At 41.2% G+C, this 18,774-nt stretch overlaps 1 protein-coding gene across 2 annotated transcripts in view; it reads left to right on the top strand.

The window, feature by feature from the left end:
- The window catches only part of tenm1 (teneurin transmembrane protein 1), a 192,607-nt gene that overhangs the window by 126,701 nt on the left and 47,132 nt on the right, over positions 1 to 18,774 (top strand). For both annotated transcript variants that reach the window (XM_084353147.1, XM_084353148.1), the window contains 4 exons: positions 489 to 774; positions 10,601 to 10,744; positions 12,550 to 12,802; positions 13,568 to 13,588. In XM_084353147.1, the coding sequence (XP_084209273.1) occupies positions 489 to 774; positions 10,601 to 10,744; positions 12,550 to 12,802; positions 13,568 to 13,588 (704 nt within the window). The remainder of the gene's footprint in view (positions 1 to 488; positions 775 to 10,600; positions 10,745 to 12,549; positions 12,803 to 13,567; positions 13,589 to 18,774) is intronic.

Raw genomic sequence — 18,774 nt, 5'->3', positions numbered from 1 at the left:
GAGGCCCTGTGGACACAAGTTGTAGTGTTTTCACCATCAAAAGCACAAAATATAATGGCAAAAATCCAAAAATTCTCCTCCTGCTTGTACTGTATTTTTGCCCGGGAAAATGTAAACACCTCTTATCCAGTATGCACGTGGACCTGTTGACAGGCGTTAAGAAAAACTAAATAGGAATAGTTCATCTTCTTGCTGATGGTTCTCATCTGCTTATGTAGGTTACATAGAGGCATCAGTATTACATGAGAATGAGAATGTTTCATTACCAGTGAAGAACTTCTTGTAACAGCTTTGTGGCCAACACGTATATGGTGGACTACTTCCTCCTGCACTTGCCACTAGCACGTATTACATGAGCTCATTACACAAATACAAAGTAATAATAAAACACCTTTCTTTTTTATATAATACCCTCCGTCTCATTTCACATTAATCCTCTTCTCTGTCACCTGTTTTTCACACTCTGCTCTTCATCTTGTTCTCCCCAGGCAGTGCAGGAAGAAGTTTCAATCCCAGGAGCCTTTGTGAAGCTGAACTACTTGAGCACCCGAGCTGCAGGCTACCTCTCTCTGCTGCGAATCCTTCTCACACCTCCCTCCCCGCTGTCGCCCATCTCCCCACTGGGAGGCCTGTCCAAGGTGCATGTCCGTGCATCGGTCCAGGGCAGGTTGTACCAGCGCTGGTATCCCGCTGGGCCTGGTCTGGTCCACAGGCTGGTCTGGAACAAGACAGATGTTTATGGCCAGGAGGTCTGGGGCCTCACATATGCAACCGGTAAGTGCAATATTAAATACAAATCTGAGTTTATCTCTATCTTGATTGGGAGAGAAATGATATATCATCTGGGGTGTTCATGTACTGTAATAGCCCTGGTTCGCATGACATCCATCCTTTCATCTTGTTTCTCTACTCTTATTGTTGAACTAAGGCGAGAATGCCTGGTGAAATACTTGCAAACATCTGAGTCGTTAAAAGTGCATCTACTTATGCATATGAATATCTGAGTGAATCAAAAATGATCATAAACTGGATTCAAAAGGGAATCTGTTGGACCAAAGCGTAAACATCCAGATAATCCTGTATATATTAGGAGTTTGTGGAAAATTGAGAACAAAACAGACCATTGATAATAATAATTATTTGTCCTCTTTCATAGCGATGCTGTCCTTTAACACTTGTAATAACAATTACAGTGAAAGCAGTTGTGTTTTTATCTACATATTAGTGTGTATGTTTTTTAAAGTGAGCAAAGTTAGTCTGAGTTATGCTGAGAATATTTGATATTTAGTTACTGATTTCATTGATGTAAACTAGTGACTTGAATAGTTGAATAGTTTTACATTTTGGTAAATACCCTTATTTGCTTTCTGCCAGTGTTAGACGAGTAGATCAATAGCACTCTCATTTCTGTGTGTTAAATATGGAGGAGCCAGCCGTTGGTTAGCTCAGTTTAGCATAAAAACTTTTAGTAAAGGGAAACAGCTCGCCTGGCCCTGCCATCTCTGTGTTACTGTTTTCAAAAATCCCCATCTCTGTGGGAAAACAACAAACAGTGCTGTGCGTGTTCACACTTCACAAGAAATGGTTCAAAGTTCAGTTCACACAGATTAAAATTAAAGAAAATGTTCTGTTTTTGTTTTTGTTATGATTTGGTTTTGTAAATGAGGTTCCCGCGAGCTATTCTCTTTCTTTTCAAAAGAACCTCTTACCCATATAAATCACTTTTAGCAGTAAAAATGTAATATTAAGCCACGACAGTGTTACCTCCCAACTCCATCTTTGCCAATGTCATACTCAATATCAAAATATGTCATATACGACATATTAAATATCTCTGGTGGCTTACTTTTTTTTTACCCAAAGCACCATGCTAACGTGGGCTACTTACGAGCTTGCAACTGACACGCTGAAAATGACCCTAACCTGGTCGCTCACAGCGGGAACCTAAACAAGCTAGCAGTTATTCCCTTTTTTTGTGGGAATTTAGCTATTTTAATGCCATGGCTCACTCCCTCACATGCAAAAGAAGTTCCCCCTGACACTATTTTGCAGCCGCACCATCACTTCATCCTGGGCTTCGTGTGACCCAAGACAATTGTGATTGTTTTAAAGAAATAATACCAAGCAAGAGCGTTATTTCCCTTATAGTAGAATGATGGCGGGTGCAGCCGGACCTTTCTCCAGCGTTGACACAGCATCTATGCGTGACTGATTAACGTTTTTGTTGGTTTGTTTGTTTTTTAATCCGAACAAAACACGTGTTGTCGTTTTAGCAGGAGTTACGTGCTGTGACTCTCTCTTGCCAGGCATCTTGCCAAACACTGCTCACTAAGATACCGTAACAGAACGTAACTCAACACAAAAAACGTAATAGTTTTTACATTTCTGGTTGTGTGCTGATTAAACAAACAAGCGAGCCTGTAATATTTAATTAGGGAGCTTCCAGGCTTCACACCGAAAATCACTGGGTTTTCTCTACATGAGTGCAGGATAAAATTAGCCCAGTATTGCGTCAGCGCTGTAATCGGCACATGCTGGGTCAGTTATTAACCCTGCGAAATTAAGTGTGTCGCTGTTTCCCCCCGTTTTTACAGCCTAGAAGCTATGCTTTGCCTCCTTGCTCTAGATGCATAGTTCATTATAGCTTTGAAAGTGGTGTCGATCTTCTCATCGAATACTAGGAGTGCAAAAAACGTGCATCCCAAAATATTTAACTATTCCTTAAAACTAGGCTCAGGTTTGTATGGAGTCTTCACTCGCTCAGTATTTTCAGACATAAAATTCCTGAGATGCAGTAAAATGTTTTTCCTCCAGAAAGGAGGAAGTAAATAAATAGAGAAAAAGGTCTACCACCTCTCAGCCCTTTGATATGGGATGTTTTGATCGCCCGTCTCAGACAGCGCTCAAATCCAACAAGACTAGAACGCAATTTTTTTCATCATACCTATTAAATCTCAGCGGTTGTTTCAGTACTGGTTTGCACAAAGGCCTGTGTGGAAGTGTCAATGATTGACAATTTAGTAGGTAATCTGCTGACAGTCTGCTGGGAAATAAGAGCTTGAAGATTGCCTGATAATTAATCATTATTATGATATCTAGGTTTGGTTGCTTTACTAGTGGTGTGAAACTGCAGATTTGCCCGAATTCATGGAAGTGCTCACTGGAGTTAAAATCTCATCAGTCATTCAAAACATGAAATGAATGCAGTGGGAGGCGGACTGGTCCCGACAAGCGAGCTGAAAGCAGTTTCGACTCACCTTTCCAAGACCTCGACCACTGACTGGAGTTGTATTGAGAAGACGGAATGGAGAGATGGATGGCTCGACAAATATACTGCAGAGTAACTGGCAGTAAAGATATCATCAGCAGTGGCAGGGAGATAGCACTCCTGGACAGAACTGACTCTATGGAGAAAAATGTGTGCATGCCAGGAGCAAAATACAGATCTGTGAATGGAAAGTTCCCATTTTCCCTGATGTCCTCTCTCACCTGCGCAAAAAAAAAGATATACTGGATGTGTAACTGTTACTGTTATTGCACTTTTGGTGCATGATGGCGAAAACAGACGTATTAAAGATGCCGTAAAGGCTTAAATCTTTGAACTTTCTATTGGTCATTTCAGAGATGATGTCCCCGCTATATCTGTGTTGACGTCTTTTCTTTGTGGAAGGCTGTAGACAAACAGAGGAGCTGCGTTAGGGAGAGAGCTTTCCATAAGCACTGAGATATCGCAGGCAGACCAGAAGCTTTGTCCACTCGAGTGTATGGTCTCGTTCAGAGATTGGATCTCGCCATCCCCAGGCTTTCTCTCTCCTCCTGATCCATCCCCTCCTGTCCTTATCTGTTAGAGCTGCATTTCATCTGCTCCAGATCCCTCCTGATCTATCACCTTTTCTCAACGCCGATGATCCTGTTTTTTTATTTGCCCCGCTTTGCTGAACTCACTCCCTCCCTGCCCGTTTTTAGCCCCCTTCCCTTCGCCTCCTATCTCCCTCCGCCCTGGCTGTGCTTCCCGTGTTTGTGTCCTTTCCTGAACCCTCTTTTCTTCTCTTTACTGCTTGTTATTTCCTCACTTCTCTCTGATCTCCCCTGTTACCTCTCTGCTGTCTCCCTCTGCCCTCCCTTGTTCTGTGCTCTCTACTCGTGTTTTCCCCTCATCCTTCCCTCTCTATAGTTCCTAGCATGTGCAGGAATGTATTTTGAGAAGGGGTGGCGGGGGTTGCCGCCCTAGATACGTACACGCCTGTTTAGAATAGACAATTGACAGATGTTGTCGATTCTCTCTCATTTAGACTGATATTTGTGTGGAAATAGAATCACAGCAGGTTGAATTTGTCGTATATTCGTTATGTTACTGAGTCTTCATATTTCAGATACTTTAGATGTCCTATCTGTCCTGAGAATTAGGAGCTGTCAGTACTTTATAGTGTTGGTTTTTATCTCCTTACTGCCACAGAGGGTTAGCTGTTGCTCTATGTGCACATCAAAAGCTCTATTTTTTTGATCCCCGCACTGCCGCCAGATCACAGTCAAGTGAGCCCTGCCCAATGCGTCAGAGTGTGCCAAACGCACTTATGTTGATTCTGTGGCCAGGTTCTGTTGGCACACCTGTTGCACATACACGCACCAGGTGGGATCAGAAAGAATACATTTCCATACATTATAGGTGGCTACTTTAGAGGCTCTGACAATCATGGCCAATCACATTACCTACTTTCATCCTATGTAAGCACAGGTCTCTGTCAGTCTGACAGTCCTGTACAGAGTTTTCCTCAGAGGAAGCTTACCATTTGTTGGGACCCGCAGAGTTTCAAGTTGAATCACATTTGCGGCATGTTGAAGATCCGATGGTCACCACGGTTTCCGTGCACCATTGCAATGACCCATAGAGCGCAGGGAAGATGCAAGTAAATGTTAAATGTTAAAACTATGGGAGCCTGTTCCATGCTTTGTTGTAAGTTATGGGCGTGCTTCTTCCTTTCCTCTGCTTTCTGTCCGTCTGTGTCGACCTTTGACACACTCACAAATATAGGGACTTCATGGTGCCTTCAGGTGCAAAACGCATAGAAAAGCTTTTTCTATGCGCTTTGGCCTTTCGTACACTAAATAAATAACTGCATTTTATATCACTGAAAACTGACCTTCTGGAAAACTCCTTCTAAGATATGGAAGATATTCAGAAACTCCACTGTCAGTGTTTATGTCTGGACAGGCAGACGCACACATTTACAAGTGTTTGTAGCATCATTGGCAAATGTGAACTTGCAGTATGTGTTATGATATTGGCGTATTTGAGTCTGAACGTGGACAGAATGGATGACATATTGTTTGTCTTTAGAAAGACTAAAACAGACATTGAGAGGACAATGATGCAAAAGAAGGTCAGAAATGGCCGCTTATAATGTTTTGTTTGCAAAACAGCATTATCTAGGAGGATCGGTAGCTAAGCAAGCGACCAGAGTATACAATTTGCTTCCTGTTTACAACGGCATACTCATGCCAGGTGTACTTCTCTGATCATTTTCAAAACATCCTGGTGAGACCCATCATTTTCAAATCCCAATTTCACCCCTGCATAGAGTAACCGTCTGCTGTTAACTTCCCCAATAGCTCAACAAATGAAATGGAAGTAAAATTTGAAAGGTGGTCTAGTTTTTTGCATGTTGTTTTTGAGAAAGTTCAATTTAATTCAGTCAGATTTGACTATTCTACTTGCAAAAAGTAATTGCTTACGATCTGGGAACAAAATTGTCGCCACTTTAATCCTGGTAATGAACCACAATTCAATTCTTTTGTCAGAGTCTCTTGTTTCTGGAAAAGCACTACAAAATTGAACCCCAACCACCTCTATCACATCATGTTGCTCATCACAGCCGCATGTCTGCCGGTATTATAATTAAAAATGTATCATGGCGTCACATTGACTAGACTCGTTTAAAACAAGATGACGTGCGCAGCCGTTACCACAGTTACCTGGTGTTTCGGACGGAGACACAGAGTGAAGCCTGGCAGGAACAGACAGTCCAGAGGGAGCTTTTAGCCAGAGAGAGAAAAAACTTTGAAAAAAACTGTGTGAACTGTTATCAGCGAGTCTGTCTCCAAAATGCCTGTTGATTTGGAGAATAATTAATCAAAAGGAGGAGATTTATTTCATGACAGGTATAAAACTATTGAAAAGAGTAAAAAAGTGGAAGGATGAATAAAAAATGAATAAAGGGGTTTGTGTGAGAAGTTGGGTGTGTTCTCACCAAATAAAGTGTCCAAACTATGATGGGACTCCAGTGCGCCGAGCTGTCAACCTGCTTGAGCGGGCGGGCGACCGACCGCATGAGACACACTTACTACCGGCATCAAGATTGCAGTACACCACTAGATTGGCACTGCAACACCCTCTGCCGTGCCTCTCCGCCTGCTGTGGTGCACAGTGTGCCATCGAGATACCAAAGCAGCACAAGTGAGAGAATAACCTCAGTCGACACCAAATAGAGCCCGTTTCAACAAAACAGAAAAACACTGGATTTAGAGGATAAAATCCAGCAGGCAGCATAAAAACATGTGTAAATTCTGCATAAATGTGCCTGTGGGTATACAGATAACATCTCAGGCTCAGGCTCACTACCCCACATTTTATCAAAGAGCCTAATTTTTAGTTGGTTTGGAAATATTTAAAGTGAAATATGCTAATTTATGTTATTTTTCATCTGTAACACAAATGTATTATGGCCAGTTATGTTTAGCAGCTCTTGTAAACTTTAAGAAATAGGCATGCAGAGATGTTAAGATACCAGATATGATTATCATTCAAATGTACCTTCTTTTTTTTTTCATTATTTCATTATTGTCGTGCCATTATTTGATAGGAGAGCTGAAGAGTTGACTGGAAAGGGAGGATGAGATTAGGGAGAGACCGAGAGGTCGGATCGGAACCGTGGGCGAAGACACAGCCTCCGCACACGCTCTGTCAACTGAGCTACTGGGGCCCCTCAAATTTACCATATTTTTGATATTCAACCGCAACAGAATAATGCATGCATCACTTCAACAGAAAATGTTTAAAGTGTTTGTATTATTAAAATTTTGTCTAAAGGTAAAATGATGTTTTCATTGTTTCGCTCTCGTTAGAATTGGAGGGCTCCAGCATCATGCAGCCGCCTCTCCGTCTCGCATTAATGGTTCCCAGTGCTGTGTTGGCACGGCGACACAGGCACACACGGTCACACACACACACGTTAAAAGATGCGTGTGCGCTCACACACACTTCATGTGCTCACACATAGCCGGAGAGAGCAGGAGGAAGGCAGATCATGCTCTGTTTGCTGGGGTGAACACATCGCCCGAGGCTTCAGCAGAGGGGAATGAAAGCTTTCACCTGTGAGATATTGAGTGTGCGTTTATGTACTATGGCGTGCATGTATTGTTTGTGAGGGAGTGTGTATACGTGTGTCTTTCCTTGTAATATAGCTACAGTAATATTCGGTTTCGGAGCAGTTCTCAAAACACTCCCCCCCCTTTGAGATTGCTTTGCCCGTTTTGTCCTGGAAAAGCCTTGTTCCTCAAATAAAGTCATTTTCATTGTGGAATATCTTCCTTTTTTTCAGCGGGACAGTGTCCCACGGTAATGTATTTATGGCACATTCTGATACGTTTTTATAGGGATGGATTGGTTTCCAGGTCGTGAAACAGGTTCTTCAACGGGGTGCGATGTGATTTCAAGGGTCAGAAATTACACAATACTTCATGTTTTTCTTTTTCTTCAATAAATCAGTGCTTCTCACTTCTGTTTCTGTCCTTCAGTAACGCAAGATCACAAGCCATTCACGGCTTAAGACGCACAAAATTGAAACAAATGAACCTTTCGAATGAACTTAAGAGATAGTTGCCAGACAAAGAACTTTTGTCCAGCACTATATGGTTTCTTTTTCTCTTTTACAATCCCCAGTGTCCCAAATTACCCATTATTTTCCCTCCCCAGTCACTTTATCGATTGTAGCCATTGAGCTGGAGATTTAAGTCGGCCCTGTGTGCCTGCTGAGAGTTTCTCTCCGTGTTAAAGGGAATCTCCTGAGTTGGTACATAATGTGAGCTCTTACTACTTACGTATTCCACCATCTCCACTGATCTTTTTGCTGATTCTGTTCCCCAGTTCCCCTTGAGTGCCCGTCGATTCACAGGCATGTTGGTTTACAAAGAACCAAGTTAAGAGAGATCAGGGCCAACTGTGATTGACAGCGACAAGTTTTCTGCTACCGCGCTTGTCTCAGACGTGTCAAGCTGTCCTTACTGTACAGTACGTTATCTTCATTTGAGCAAGGTTATGTCATTAATATGTTACGTTAACTCTATTTAGCTCCCACTGCTTTGATTATACAGTACTTTTAACTTATCATTATGAAGTACAGTAACAATGATCGCACAATGTAATGGCTGTAGAATAATGACACTATCAGCGTTTAGATTGGTTCCCTAGAAACATCACTTTCACTGTGCAGTGTTGTCCGCCACCGGCCATGAAATCTCCTGGGAAAATGAAGGCTGAGTGGCGATCCAGTCAGTCTGGCAGCCTGGCACCATTTCTGTCAGCGCTCACGTTTCCATTTTAGACTAAATTAATGAATAAACTCACATTTTGTCCTGTGGTGATGTTAGTTGCTGCTCTGAGGAAAACTGAAATTGATGCAGCTGGTGCATCAGCACCAACAATAATACTTGGAAACGCTACGAGAGAGATGTAATGACCTCTTCTTTTACTTGCCAACATTAAAAAAAATAACTTTTAATGAAACCCTCGCCCACAAGCCACTCAAAGTGCTTGTGTTTCCAATAAATGTTTAAAGCACTACTGAAGCTCTGATAAAGTCACTACCACCATCTCCTGTTGCAGCAAAAAGTCAGATGTTTGCGACTGTGAGTGTAGCATTTAGTTGCTAAAGTGCCAGAGCAGATTAAATATTGTACTTTCATTCATCAGTTGGCTTGAAACACAGCTCCACTGAATGCTAATATTGCTCTGTTTGTTGTATGTGTAGGTAGACTAACAAGTTCACCATAACAACTTAATAAGGTGTTTTATTGTTCCGCTGCCCGCAGATGGTCCAAAAATTATAAATAAATGCAGCTTTAAACACAAATAGCAAATCCACTATATATATAAAAAACACTCCATTAAGAAAAACAATCACCAGGCCAAAATATCACGTTACCTTTTTGAATTATCTCTGATAAAATAAATCAGTAGTTGCCTTAAAATCTTTTATTGTTTCCTCTAACGTCAGCCTCAGGTTGGGAAGCTCAGATGTTGTTTGTTGTTGTTGCTCTGTTCCATGTTTTAAGTCATATTAATGAAGAGAATCCGACAAATTGTTTCATCATTTCATTGCCACCTGATTGATCAGCAACTAAAAAGACAATAGATAGTCAAAAACATTGGCATTCAACCACTTCCTAGCTAACGTTATTGTTTTATAGTGTTACACAACTCAACAGGTAAGGTATAAATAAATTCTTAAATGAAATCTTAGACACATTTATTTAAACCTGCAAGTGAAATGCACTGTAATCAAACATTAACTAGGACGTGGTTGAATGCTAATGTTAGCTAATGGGTTATCAAATGTTGTTGTTAAAAATTGTTTTATCTTAAAATTTGGTTAGATATTTCTCCAGATTTTCACTATTCATAATCTTTTCAGCTGATGATCAGTTGAGAAGCAGTGAGGTGATAACAGTACGTCAGAGTCCTTAGGTTTATTTAACGTGCAACTTGCCGCCATGTGAATATGGTCTATCCGGGCTTGAAATCCTACATGCAATACATCTTAATGACTTAGTATCTAATAAGGTAGTCATGCGTTTTGTTTGGAAAACATTTGCATATATCTGCAAATAAACAAGTAATTAGCTGCCAAATGAAGTAGAGTAAATTTAGAAATTAGCATCAATAGAAGAACTCAAATCCTTTAAAATGTTACTTAAGTCAAGTATTTCAGTAAATGTTTCTAAATTAAATGTTTCACCTCTGAAAAAAGGCTGCTGACATGTTTAAGGCATTTCTTTCTGTATTCATGTGCGACGCGTTCAAAATGACATGTATGCAAGCATGTTTGTGTGTACGTGTTTTGGAGGGCTGCTACAGCTCTGTCACCTGCCGCCTTTTAAACATCTTCCAAGTCTGAAGTGGTAAATTACGGTCGAAACATATTTAATCCTGCCAAGCCAAAAAAAAAGAAAAAAAAAGCTGTTGATAGTTGTTAGTTGTAGTGGGAAGCTGCACAGCGTATCATTACAACTAAGAGGCCAAGCAGCTAATTCTAGGGCTCCTTCATGAAGACGGGCTCCTCCTGATTACGCCTCCACTTCTCACTGATCTCTCTCAGCCACACACACTGATGAGGTCTCACTGCAGGCCTTTCATGTGCCTCGCCACTCGATACAGTATAGTTTGGAGAGAGACGGGGAGTGAGTGCGCTTGTGTGTAAGGTCCATCTGTCAAGTTATGCGGCACTCATTTCTCTGCATGTATTATATTGTCAGACACAACAGGTCAGCAGCTCATAGTTATTACTGTGCATGACTCTTATGTGTGAATGTGTTTGCGTTTCAGTTTCCGTCGGCTACGAGTACGAGTCGTGCCCTGGCGTTATCCAATGGGAGAGGAGGACGGCTCTGATGCAGGGATTTGAACTGGTCCCCTCAAACCTGGGAGGCTGGTCTCTGGACAAACACCATGCCCTCAACATACGCAGTGGTAAGAGCACGCAATGTACTTGTGTACTGCTTTTGTCAGTATTTGTGATTATTTTGTATCACATACAGTGTATCCCAAATAAGTAAGGATCAGAATGCTACACAAAAAAAATATATGTATTTTTTTTGGTCTTGCCCCGTCCCTTCATGGGGCAAACAGCTCCTCTAATATGACTGGCGGTAAATGCAAAATCAGTGGTCTTTGCGAATCTAATAGCATAAAATAAGAACACTGTATTGCTTTTTAGCTATAAGGAGCCCAGATAATGGCCAGTCAGGCAATCATGTTATGTTGTTTTCATTCTAATCTGTTTGTTTTTTTTTGCTGTTTTATAATCTGTCCAATGGGACATTACTGTAAACTAATCACATCACTGTGGTGAAGCAGAACCGCCGTCTCCATTATGATACCTGTGCTAATTACGCGACCTTTCACTACAGGCCGGGAGTAGTAGAAAACAGGTCTGTTTTAGCACCACTTCCGGTGTTACTTTATGCTGTTTACAAGGTTCATTATTAGAGGGTAGGTCAGCTCAATTTATGTAAATTATTAACATTAAAATACCCTCTCCTCCCGGCGGTCTTTCGAGTGGAGACGCTATTAAACCAAGCACCATTCTAAAGACAGGAGTTTTATGGTCTGGCCATATTTTTTCACAGTAAAAACTGTAGTTACATCATCGCAAAGACTCTTTTCTGATTCACTTTTATCTGGAGGCACAATCAGCATTTACTAACCTGTGATAAAGTATTTGCCACAGAAGGGCCAGGTCCCACAATTTTCATCCTCTCTGCAGATGGCCTCAAGCTACAGATCTCTTCTTTGACTGCCCTATGTTCTTTTGGGAACTAAAAAAAATCGTAACCTCTTTTTTATTGTTTGACATGCAAAACGCAACACAGCATGGTGCTACTAGCTTTTTTTTCCAATTCAGCACCAGCACTCTCACAGCACTTGTTTTCACCCAAAAGAGGGCGTGGTTGTTCTGGGGACAGATAGTGACGTATGCCTTCTCTCTTCTATACTAGAATGAGAATTGGTGCAGCCGGACCTTCTCAAGTGCTGACACAGCACTATGGCAGAATACTTTATTTGACACTGACAAAGTACATAAAATCACGCCAACTTTGGAAACGTCTAGGCTAACACAGGAAAGGTCATTTCTCCATAATATTAAGCATTCGCTGCTTAATTTGAGTCTGACTCACCAGATGTAGACTGTGGATATAAGCCTGTCATTGGCTGAATATTTCAGTCACTATTTTCCTCCCTTTTAGTATCTGCATGTTAGCGTTTTTAAAATCCAAATCTACAGAAAACAACAACAACCTCCAAGCGTAGGAAGTCTCCCTAACCTTAATCTGGTTGCCAACTTTATGAATACAAACAAGCTAGCAGTTGTTGTCTTTTCTTTTTCCAAGATTTAGCCATTTTAATTCACAGGCTTGCTTCCCCACGTGCAAATGTTCCACCCAAAGAATTTCTTCCCGACGCCATTTTGCAAGAGCACTGTCGCTGTCCTCGCTCATCGTATTTATATTTATCTGTTTTTATACGTATAATGCTCAATCCTGCTTGGTGCAGAGAAGTGAGTGACATCACTTTTTTTTCAAAATGTCTCTACACTATTAAAATACCATCAAGAAGAGTTCTTTCAAAAATAAATAATACAGAAATAACTAAAACCGTTCAAACATTGGCAGAAATCGTGTGTTCGTGTAAGTTCCCATCACCCGTAGTCAGAAGCTAATGAGAAAATGTGTTTGAGGGCCTGCAGGGTATTTACTGCTCTCCTCCCTCCCCAGGAATCCTTCACAAGGGAAATGGAGAAAACGTCTTCCTCTCCCAGCAGCCTCCTGTCATCAGCACTGTGATGGGGAATGGTTTTTATCGGAGCGTCCCCTGCGGTCCGAGCTGCAGCGGCGCCGCTCGGGACATGATGCTGTTTGCCCCCGTGGCACTGGCCAGCGGCCCCGACGGCTCTCTCTACGTGGGGGACTTCAACTTCATCCGCAGGGTGCATCCCGACGGATACACCAGAACCATACTGGAACTCAAGTGAGACTCGTGATCTCGTTTTGGTATGCATGTGATAAGAGCAGGCTGATCTTGGTGGGGATCTCCCGCAGTGGGAAGCGATGGGAATTTGAGCATTGGATTGACTTGAGCACAATTAAAACAAAATTAGCTTGGCTGCTATGGGTTAGTGTGGCATTAGCTCTGGTTGGCATCTGCGCTTGTGATCTGTTTGATCTCAATGAAGAAGTTTGTCTTCATGCAAACGCAGAGTGTGTACGAGGTTCAGACATCACAGACTTTAATCTACCTCTTTAGAATGTATGAGAGGCTCAAAGTCTTTGCTGTGAAACAAAGATATTTTTTTTCTGTGGATTATGACGATGATATCTCGTACTGCGCTGCAGGCACTACATTCTCTATTTCTGTATTTTCTCAAGCGTAGAATCTCGATGGGATTGCACAGTCATTTGTCCTGTAAAGTGTTCTCCTTATGTAACTTTACTCTATCATTCCCTGTTATTATTGTATCTCTGACTAATATTTCTGGTTCAGACGGAGGTTTCATGGTGTCTGTATCTGATACTTCCCCATCCTCTGGGAGGAAATGCCAAGAAACTTCCTGTATAGGTTAATATTTAATGTGAAACAATACAGCGGACTAAATCAACCCTAATCTCACTTTATGAGGTGAAAATTGACTCATTGTAGCCTATGAAATTCTGAGTGACTCTCGTTAGCATTATAAATGATTGTTTTTACTTTCTCTTTTCTCCTTTCAAATGCTCTTCTATGGCTTATTATCAGGAACCGGGACACCAGACACAGGTGAGCACCTCCTTTATGTACCTGCATGAAACAAAAGAGAACATGTGCCATGTTGCTAAATGCCTCACAGCACTTTATTTTAGTCAGGTTGCTGTAGATTACATAACTGCATTGACCTGACTTTCCCTCTTCCCACAAACACGCAAACGCACCACACGTGAAATGAGCACGTCGAATACTTAGGTTGCACTCAGATCTATCAAATCCTCATTTAGATTCCACTTGACGATATTACATTTGTAAATTGGAAATCAGCCAAAATTTCAAGGATTTCGTGTTTTTAGCGGATTACTGGAAGTCTGTTTGGAGGATGCAGCGGTTCACACACTCCCTGAGCCAGACTAAAAGCCTGAGGCCTCGTATGGCCTCGACATTGTCCCTGGCCCCGAGCCCTGATAGCGGTGTGAGCCCCATACGCCATGTTTTACCGAAGATTAGACAGATGTTAGAGAGTTTGTGTGCGTGCGTGTGTGTGTGTATTTGCGGATGATTGTGTGTCTGTCTGTGTGTGCGCACCACTATCAGGGGTTACATCGAGTCGATTCTGTGAGAGTGCTCGTGGGTGTTTGTGAGAGAGACAGAGAGGGTTTATCCGATTTGAAAAGAGGGAGGATTTTTCAAGATGCCATATCTCCAGCGTGCCAAAGTTTCCAACCATGCAAAAGGGATAACCTGGATGTGTGTCTGTGCCTGTACTGTATGGGTGGGTGTGTACATGTGTCTGCAAGTGTGAAAATGTAGATGTGCCTGCGATGCACAAACCGTGATAAATTTCCTCTGTATAGCCTAAGCCAGTGATTCCCAACTAGGAGTACTTGCACACCAGGGGCTACTTCTACAGTTGCCAGCAGCTAAGTGCAAAGATTGTGGAGTAGCTTAACTAATTAGATCAAATGGAAACCAAGCTTGGAAAATAAACCACACATTGAGTTAATAACAACTAAAGACTGCATGTTGCGTGTAGAGAGGCAAAGTCCCTCCCCTTCTGGTGTGTCCAATGGGATCTTATTTCAGAATAAATATGTATGTTAGTTAACGGTGAACAATAATTTTGCAAGATGAGATGTTAGTTTTATCTGAAACCCCTCAGTGAACCACACCTCTCCTCTTGCACAATATGCATCGCCAATACCAACATGGCCGTCACCCTGACACATTTCACCTTGTTATTCCACGGTGTAAGAGGTGAAAATCAATACAAACTTGAACATGTTGAGAGCTGCAGCTATGCAAAAGGAGAGTTTCATTCCTTGAGAGCTAGACCGGCTCCAACAGGTTTCAGTGACTTTAAAAGTTTTCCATCAAACTGCAACTTGTTGACAAGCAAAATTATCTTATAAATTGATCATATTTGTGATTCATGGCACAATTCAAACTGGACCAAAATGTTATTTGTCTCTCACCATTCACTACTGTGAATATTTCTTCCGAAATGAGGTCCCATGGTGGTCCGCTGGAAGGGGAGAAACTTCTCCTCTCTGTAAGAATACATAAAACTAGTTAGCATACACACACACACACACTGTTGCAAACACATATACACTCTTGAGAGGAAGAAATACAAGAGGAGATAGACTCACACAAACACAAGCATTTCTATATTTATGAATCTGCTCATTATTTTCTTTTTTCCCCCCTTTATTTATCCATTTTTATTTCCTGCTGACCGTCTTTTTGCTTTTATCTATCAAAACCACCGCCACAATCGTATTCAGTGCGTTTGCATGAGCTCTATTGTTCTGGTTATGTTCAGGTTCTTAAAGTATGACTCAAATAACCATTTACCACACATCGTCTATCTGCACATCTAGAACTTACTGCTATATTTAAAAATCCTACATGTAACCTAGTTAACACGCATCATCTCATACCTACCTATCTGTTAACATTTCTGTCTGTGTTGTTGCAGATATTGTAAAATAAATAATAAAAAAATAAACTAATAAGCAAGGATCAGTCGAAAAAGTTAGCTGTAAGCAGGCTAATGGAGCCATTATTAAAATAGCTTATGTAATGGGTAAACAGCTAAAATACATAAGCTGAAGGTAAAGGATCAATAGATCAATAAATCGATAGCTACATTTATATTAATCTTTAATATTACAAGAACTTTGCTAAAATTATTAAATAAACAAGTGGAATGGTTAGCTTAAAGCAGTGGATAAATGGCTGAGTTAGGCTAGCTAAAAGTAGCCAAATGGATAAACAGTTGGACAGCTAGCTAAAAGTTATGATAAATGATAGCTGACAGTAATCAAAAACTGTTGAGCTAGTTAGCTAAAGTAATTGGTTAATTGTTGAAATAGCTAAATGTATAACAGTTGTAGTAGGCCCAAATCAGGCCAGTTTATTTTCGCTAGAAATGCTAACCTCATCAAGTTCAACTTTATGAAAAAGAAAAAACACTTTTTAATAATTCTTGAGACCGTCTCTTCGCTCTGTTACATATTCAAAATGCACTGTGTTGGGGTTTTGAAAGCTAGAGAGATATTCTCTTAACTCAGAGAACCAAGGTTACAGTGTAACCATATGTTCTCCATCATCTTGAAACTATCTCTCCAGCTTTTAAAATCACAGCACCATACAGATGAAATATGTGATGGAATGAAAAGATAGTCTCTTCACTCAGAGAACCGAGGTTACAATGTAACCACATGATATCCCAGTTTAAAATCAGTAAGAAGACACTGGATCATTACAGCTGGTCGATGATGGGTTATTTCAGGTAATCCAGTGGAGCTGTGGCTGTATGTCAGGAAAAAATAAAAAGGTCGGGAACCACCTACAGCAACTGGATTCATCAGAAGGCACTTTGGCTACCCTTTCCTCACCCTGGAGGTTTTAGTCCTCCTTTAGTTCCTGCTTCCTCCTTTTCCTCCGGAGCAGCTTTTTACTGTTAGCGGCATGTTAGTGTTTCTCTTTTATTCTATACTATTGTTCTCCCAAGTCAAATACATAAATTATTCATCCATATTCAGCTTTCAAAGCTTTTCACTGCACATTCTTCCCAGCAAAGTGCCTATCAGCCAACAGGGCTTCAAAACAAGGTGGTCTCCGAGGGGAGACAATATGGGATGTGCTCACTGTAAAAACCTCTCCTATTCTTTCCCTTCAAGAGTTTCGGGGTAAAGCAAATAGGGGAGGAAGTCCTCTACAATAGTATCTGAGAGCCCAGACGGTCGATTCAGAGAGACAGTCAGGAACAGCCAGATCACTGTGTCTATCATCTCTGATCATTGTTTTGTTATTATGTGTGGAGGGAACTAGGGATTGTTTGTGCCGTGGTTGTTATTGCTGTTCGTTTCCCTTCCCCTGGATAAATGGATGAATGTATTCGGAGCATGAGCGCCTAATTGAGAAGAAGACAGGTGAAATGATCTGTAATCAGTTATATGCGGCGTGCAATGCTTGTGGTAGCTTCAAGAGGGCCCACAAATATGATATGCTACGCGGAGCAGTGGCACGCTTTGAAACCCGGTGAATAACTCTCTTAGGATCAACCTTAAATTATGTATGTGCAGTTCAGTGCAGAGCTCTGTAAACAGTTATGCACTTAATGGACTAGATGACTGACAGTACCCGTGCCTATGTTGCCGTGTGCTTCTTTTTCTGGGTTTCAAGAAGGTTCAGGGTGATATCAGAAGGAAGTTTCCTCTTCAGAGAGTAAGGGTTTGTACGGGCAGAATAATCTCACAGCTTTCCAAAGCAAACACAAAATTTTGGCAAGCTATTAGTAACCTGCGAGAGTAAGTTTTGGGGTCTTTAAAAAAAGAAGCAATGCCCTGTAATTGAGCGAGAATGTGCAAAAGCATGACATTGGCAATGTTTTCCTTGACATTGTAATTTCTCTCTCAAGACTTTTCTCTGTGGAAAAAAGCACTTACAGGGTGTCTTTGAGTTTAATTGGCAGGAAGCCTTTGACCAGACCCGGCTGACATTGGATTTCACGCTACAAAGCAGTTGCTTGGATAGCAGTTAGTTACAGCGTTCAAAGTTCAACATTTAAATTCTCCGTCACACTTTTTGTAACCGCTGTGTTTAAGTCTCTATAATGTGGCACAACAACCTGACATTGCCAGAGGTTTTCTATAATGACTGAACTGCCGACTATATGTACAGAAGCAAGTCAAGTCTTCTCTGTGCAGCGACGTGCCCACAGCGTTGGCACTCCTCCTACACAGAGCGCAGTAAACAGCTCACAGTCAATATGAGGGTAAATGAAGTCAGTGCTCATGGTGTGCTAAACCTAAGCCCAAGGCTTACACTGAGGACAAAAGACAGTTTCATTAAAACAGTATGAAAAGTACATAATATCATGGTCCTCCACAAAGCACTCTGTATTTTTAACCTTTCGCTGAACAAACTTCCAGTCTTTTGTCCACTCTTACCTCTCATCAACCAACAATAACAACAAGAACAATAGACAACATGGCTCATTTGGCTGAGGCCAAATTTAGCTATATGAATGTTCCGGGTTTAATTTTGGTCTCGGACCTTTGTTGCATGTTATCCCCACTCCCTGTTGTTGTCTCTCCTGTTTTCCTGTTGCTCTCACTTTAGTTTGCTTCATTCTAGAGCATGTTCAATAAAAGATCAAATTAACCACCAGAGACCACATTTCCAGCTGTCATATATAATGTAGAAGACATAAAATACAAAAACACAAACATGCATGAAATACAAACAATAACCGTTCTCAAAATGCACCCATAGACCATTGCAACAAGGTTGCCATATCACAGAAATATTGTGTAAGGATGCAGCTTGTGTTAGGATTTATAAATGCATGAATTATGCCGCTCTCCACCTTATCCAGGCTGCACATACATTTATACATAAGGTTCCTTATCTCTGCCTGACATGTGGGTTCATTTAAGCTGACGAACAAATGACTGCAACTCTAAAATCTCACACATGAACATATTCCTGGCCTCATTGTAAGGAACTGAAAAGGTCTCTGCATACAGCTGTTTGTGTCGTATACAACAGGTGAGCATTATATAACATATACATGTTAAACCCTGAACCAAGAGGCAGTGCCCGTGGGCCAAAGTTGGCCCGCCATAAGGTTTAATTTGGCCCACCAGATGTTTTTGGAGAAAAAAATTAAAATTAACTTTTAAAAAAATTAAATATGAATCACTGTTTTTGCTGGGGAAGTTATAATGCTCTTTAAGAAATACTAA

This window comes from Pagrus pagrus (genome assembly GCF_965226575.1).
Source record: "Pagrus pagrus genome assembly, chromosome: 5".
Lineage (NCBI taxonomy): Eukaryota > Metazoa > Chordata > Actinopteri > Spariformes > Sparidae > Pagrus > Pagrus pagrus.
The sequence above is the reverse complement of the archived record's forward strand: the minus strand, read 5'-3'. Positions and strand labels throughout refer to the sequence as shown.